Genomic DNA, 6000 nt, shown 5'->3' on the forward strand with positions numbered 1-6000 from the left:
TGGGTCTATTTGGTTTGTTTGGCAACCAACTCACTGACTCACAGGAGATAATAAAAAATGTTCCCCAGTCAAGGATATATCTCCTGGCACCCCCTCCTAGTTAAAAACCTCAGTATAATTTTCAAGTTAACACAGAGTTTGCGAACCCTTATACTAAGGTAAATTGATAAGAAAAGTTAATGTTTCTCAAAATTCAGTAGTAGTTTCTACTACTAAGTTTGCTTTAGGGAAAAGCAGTGAAAATTACTAGACTTCAAGTCAGGAGAACTGCTTTCAGCTCCTCATATGCACCCACCAGTTATACAACCAGAAACATGTGACCCATCTGGACTGGCTTCACATCTGAGAAACCTTGTTCACAGACTTTCAGATAAGAACTACCTCACGAAGTTTTTCAGGAGGAAATTTTCAAAATATGGAAAGGTAAGCAGAATCAAACAACCACTCAAGTATGTATTACACATGAACCCAAAAGTCTTCTTTCTTAAAGATTTCATTGCTAGAAATTTTCTTAAATTCCCTTAAATTGCTTACAATTCATAAAATTGGAATAATACCAAAATGAAACCAAAAACACTACAGTAAATCCTGCAAAAAGATAACAGCCAAGAGGTGGGGGGCGGGGGGGTGGGGGAATCTCACACCTTCCCCTATTTTAAAAAGGATTCAAATTAATCATTTCTGAGACAATAAAGGACTACATTCAGATGAAGAATGGTTTCAATTTTACCCAAACCCTAGCACATACAGTTTCAGTTAAGTAAATTCAGCACTTTCTTCTTTTTGCTTCACAAATACAGAGCGGGAACATCAGGCAAAGGAGTTTATCCCAAAAATGCTTTTATGTCAGAGCAATGAAGACTGGAGTAAGAATATATGGCAAATAATGTGGTCGCCTATGGACACATAAGGGTAGGGCCCTCATTAGCGTAGGGCAAGATATCACAAATATCAAAAGGGGCATTCCACATTTTGAGACTATAGATCTCTAGGCATAAGCTTCAGCATGGGACCAATGTAGTTGTAAGCAAGTCCTGTAATTTGAGAGGTGGCGTGAAGTCAATCCTGCTTCAAAATCAGTCAAGAACTGCCCATGAACAGCATAAACTTATCCAGCAGCCACAGGCAAGGAATTTCGAAGTGCTGACCCTCTGGGAGCAGCAAGTAGCAAACTACCCTGAATTGAGTCTAAAATGATCTTGAGCTTCAGAAGCAAATCACAGTTTTAAACCTCCACTGTAACTAAATTTCCCTCAAAACCTCAAAGGTACCATCATAAAGCACACGACACCAAATCTTAGATTCTAGCCCAAGCTCTAATGTTGCTGTGAATAAGCTAAGGTCATTTAATACGCTTCATTCATTTCTTCTGTGAAGTAGAAAAGGTAGAGATTATTTCAAGAAATAAAAACTAATAGCGAAAAAATTAGATTCTTAAGATGAAACATGGCTAATCTTTCATTGTATGAATCAAATAAAATTATACATGTAAAACTGCTCAAGAACAATACTTGTCACACTGTAAGTGTTAAATAGTGCTAACTCTTATATTAATTTTAATCAAGTAAAAATATATTTAAAAACCAAATCAACAATCTGGGTATTTAATAACCCAAATGTTGTTGATTACCAAGGCATTCAAACTCTTAAAATAAAAAGACCTTAGTTTAGCCTACCAGACAATGCAGTGGGAAAAATAATGTTCAAGATCTCTTTGCTGACAGGTTTTTATATTAATATTTATTTAGCCTAAAATAATCTTTTTATTCTAGCCATCACAATTTTTTTAAGTTCTTTCTTTCTTTCAAAAATCTCTTACCAGAATCACAAATTCTCCCGATAAACCTGTCTTTTCCATTTATTCCCAATATTGATCAAGCCTGAATACGCAGGTATTGAAACAGTGTCAGAAATCCTAGATCTACCTTTGAAAAATGCTGTTTGAAGCCCACAACCAGAATTGTTTTGGCTAGCTATTATACCATTTGCAAATGGAAATAACACCAAAGTGTAAATTCTCTGGAGTCCTAGGACAACAACAGATCTAGTCATCAAAAAGCAGGATGTGTGAAAAGGAAAGAGATCATGACTTGACAAAGAAGCCCCAAACCCTCTGCTCCCTGTCTACAGAATCTTGGGAAAGCCACTTGATTTGAGCCTCATTCTCTTGATCTGTAGAATGGGAATAATCCTACTTCTTGCACTAGGTTGTTTGAAAGATCAAATGAGCACACACACAGGAAAAGCACTTTATAGCCTAAAATGTGTGATATAAACATAACACATTACAAAGACCAATATTTTTTGTTGTTGCATGAGCAGTAACAGTTTCTTAACAACACACAGGTTAAGTAACAGTCTAAATATAGGCTTTTGATTTCAAAGTAAACCAATACATTATTTAAATTTTACTATTTAAAAAAAAACTTGCCTTGGACTGGGTCCTTTTTCCATTTCTCATGCTAAACTTCTCCTTCATTTCTTCTAAAATTATCTTCAGTTTCTTTTCTTCAGGTGTCCCTAAGTATTTCTGGTTCACGTGAAGATAGCAATGCCATTTGGCTGACTCAAAGCCCCAGTGGCAAGTCCTTTTGTCAGGTGACCTGTGAGAATGCATCACAAATGTCTGGGGTGCAAACATTCCACAGCACTCCAGACACTGGATACATGGAGCATCGGGCTGAACATAAAACTGGGGTGCAAACAGACCCTGACATTTGCCCAAGCATTCATGTTCCACTTCAAAGGCACTGCCAGTTTCCTTTAACTGGGCCAATGAGTTTTTAGCAGGAAGTACACTACCATTTTGAGGAAAAGTGCGTGGCCGCAATAAAGCATTACATAGTCTTTGTGCATCAGTTAATGTGATCAGCCCACAGGATGGGGCATTGAATGGAAGTATTCCCAGGACCTTTAAGATATGAAGCTGGTCTGAAGTGCACCGAGAACAATAGATGTACAATTCGTCACATACTGTATTTATTTGCTGGAGCGAAAATTCTCGTAGAACAGAATTTAAGACTTGAGGCAAGCAGAGTCTCTTTTCTCCTCCAACCTGAAAACAAGAAATAGACTCCCCTTCCAACACAGTCTGTGTGAGTTCTGTGGAGCTATCAGAAGGGATGAACAGTGGACCAGGCAGAACCTGAGGAGAAGGAAGAGGCAGAAATACAGTAGGTGACATGCTTTCTTGGGAATACCGAGCAGAAAATGCTGCTGGTCCACCCAGAGAGCTCTGACTACTTAGATGGAATTGTGCCAAAGTGTGTTTCAAACTGGGATTTAAATGTAAAGGTTCCGGCACAGAAGCACAAGTTCGCTTGACATGCTCCCCATCAGTCTCCATTGGCACTTCACAGTCCTCCAAGTGTTCCTTCTTTACTGTTGGCATCTTGTTCATCATCCTTTTTCCATTTGCAGGAATGTCCGTCATCATTTTTTTCCCTGGAGGGCCGCCATCATCTCCCATCCCATTCAGTTTTTTATTTGAGCCCTGAACCAAGGAAAAATTGGTCTGTAGGTTTTCCATTGCTAAAATTGTGGTGTTAAATAAGTGAGTCTGAGATTTGCATTGTTATTTAGTCACTCATTCCAAGAAAGAACAATGTCTATCAATACATATAGTAACTTACTCTCACAGAAAATTTAAATTTCCAAAGAGAAATCTCCCCTAAATTACTCAAGAGATTTTTGCAACTTTATTTGGTTCTGCTTATATTCTAGTATGATTTCACTGCTAGTGCTGTAAAATTTTTTCTTTCGTCTCTAATAATAAAGAATACAATTTTGAGAGGCACACCTCTGAGGAAGCCTTCTTTCTTAACTCTTCAAATATATGCCTTAAAATACATTTATCAGTTCTCTGATGTCCAGATTCAGTGCAATGGTTTGGTTTGGTTTGAAGCAAAACATGTGAAAAGTTTATGCAATCACTTGTGTCATAAAACCTAGACACAAATACAAATCAAAATGTTGCACCCAAATTTAGTTTTTGGCACCAAGGACACCAAAAAAGGAAAAGAAAACAGTATCTTCTCTAAAAGTGATGATCTGTTGGTCTGTGTTGACAAACTGAAGGCTTGTAGAAATCCTCCTAACAGTAAGAAGAGCCTCTGACTCCACTTGAACTTCTACAATTAAAAATTATATCTAAAGAAAAATTGCCCAGTTATCTTCATGGATTACTGTTCATTCTTCTTTTAATTATCTGGAACAAAGAGCAGTGAGGGAGAGTTATATTTGAATTTGCTCCAGAGGCCAAAGGGTCAGTTTCCAACTAGTTTCTTAATCTTATACTGAGTTCACTTTACCAAAGGTGACACTTGAGTGATTTCTTTAAATCTAACACCAGTTAACTACAAGAACTTCATTTAAACAGGAAAGTAATTTGTAGAATGGGTTAAGGGAGCAATAACATTCCTCAAAAGGGAATAGAAGACCCTCTCATCTGAAACTAAGTACCAGAGTCTTTCTCAGTTATGCCATTTTAACTATAATAATCCATTACTTCATCTCTTAATTTTAAAAAATACCAGTTTCATCCCCAAAAAAACAGATACGAGTTAACATATCCACCATATGTACCTAAGTTACAATGTTAAGGGCATTAATTCACCTAGTCAGTGTATGCTATTTTTTCTGGAATGACTGTAGGCAAAAATTAACTTTCCCTTTAAAAGGTTAGCGAATTTGCTTAATGGAAGCTAAAAGCTATAGACTCCACTCTTGGGAATCTCCATCCTTAACAAGACTAATTCCGGACAAAAAACAAGGCAGACAGACCTCACAAAGAATGCAAATGGAGGAAGAGGGAAAAAGAAAAGATTCCTCTTCCACTTCCTTCTTGAGCGCAAATCCAAAAGAAATCCAATAAATAAACAGGTTTGCCTCCCAAACTCTCAGCAGTTTACCTTAAAAGAGACCCGAAGGGTTAAGGACCCAGGCCACAAGCCAAGGTTCTGACTTGCACCCACCACAGGAACACCTCAGCCAACGCAGGCCAAGAAAGAGGGCAGGAGGCATGACCTACAATGGGGGAGCCCCCCCCAACTCTGAAACCCTCGGCCCACGCAAATCCACCCACCCATTGCAAACCCAAGAGGTACGGCCGAGTGCCGGCCAACGGAGCCGGGACGCCTTGGGCTGTGCGTGGGACGAGTGGGAAGTGGAAAAAGAGGAGTCCCCCAACCCCCACCCACGGTCTTGGGACAACCCCAAGTGCCCTCCCAACACTGCCCCACTGCGGGGGCCGCGGGCAGGACTGTGGAAATCCCCCCCCGTGCCCTCTCCCCAGGAAGTTCTCGGGTGTTACCCCAGCACCCCTAAGGCTGCACCTCCCCCGCCTGCTCGGGGCCAGAAAGGAGAAGGGTCTGCGGGCGGGTGGGGCGCCGAGCCGGGATCCCCGCGCCGCGGGGCGCCGACAGACGCCCGGGGCATCCCCGAGGAGTGCAGACTGGCGGCTGGGGGAGGGTGGGGAGAGTGACGGGCGTCCGGGTCTCCGGGGTCCCGACGGCTCCGGTCAAGTGCAGCGCCCTTCCAGTGTCTGCGCCCACTGCCTGGGGTCTTCGAGGCTAGATCCGCCGTGGGACACCCGCCCCGTGCCCCCCGTGGTCCCGACCCCACCCGGGACCCGCGCATCCGGACCCCCGTCTCCGGCCTCCGCGCCCGGGGTAGCTCGACGAGCCTTGTTAACTCCCCACTACCCACGGCACCGCCGTCGGGCTCCCCCAAGGCCGCGCGCCCCTTGCCTCCCGCCGCGCCCGCCGCGTCCTCACCACGAGCCGGGGCCGCACCTGTGCCAGCCGCCGCCGCTCTCCCGCTCCCTTCGGCTGTGCCGGCGCCGCTCCGAACCCCACACACATCGCTACACACAGCCCTCTGACGTCACCGAGCCCTCGGCCCGCCCACGTCACTGCGGAGACACACAGCTTCCCGCAGACGCCGCCGCCGTCTCCGGCCGCCCGGGGGAGAGCGAGGGCGGCGGGGAGGGGGAGGGGAAAG

The 6000-nt window shown here is 43.4% G+C and overlaps 1 protein-coding gene across 4 annotated transcripts in view; it reads right to left on the minus strand.

The window, feature by feature from the left end:
* Nucleotides 1-5981, minus strand: part of SKIL (SKI like proto-oncogene) — a 28946-nt gene extending 22965 nt beyond the window's left edge. Inside the window, exons 1-2 of one of the 4 annotated variants that reach the window (XM_029939892.1) lie at nt 5775-5981; nt 2432-4207 (exon numbers count right to left, since the gene is read on the minus strand). In XM_029939892.1, the coding sequence (XP_029795752.1) occupies nt 2432-3529 (1098 nt within the window). In that variant the 5' untranslated portion in view covers nt 3530-4207; nt 5775-5981. Of the gene's footprint in view, nt 1-2431; nt 4208-4782; nt 4911-5774 lie in introns of those variants that run through there. The other 3 variants (XM_029939890.1, XM_029939889.1, XM_029939891.1) reach the window with 3 other exon arrangements.
* Between the last annotated feature and the right edge of the window lie 19 nt (nt 5982-6000).

The sequence above is a fragment of the Suricata suricatta genome, chromosome 5, assembly GCF_006229205.1.
Source record: "Suricata suricatta isolate VVHF042 chromosome 5, meerkat_22Aug2017_6uvM2_HiC, whole genome shotgun sequence".
NCBI lineage: Eukaryota > Metazoa > Chordata > Mammalia > Carnivora > Herpestidae > Suricata > Suricata suricatta.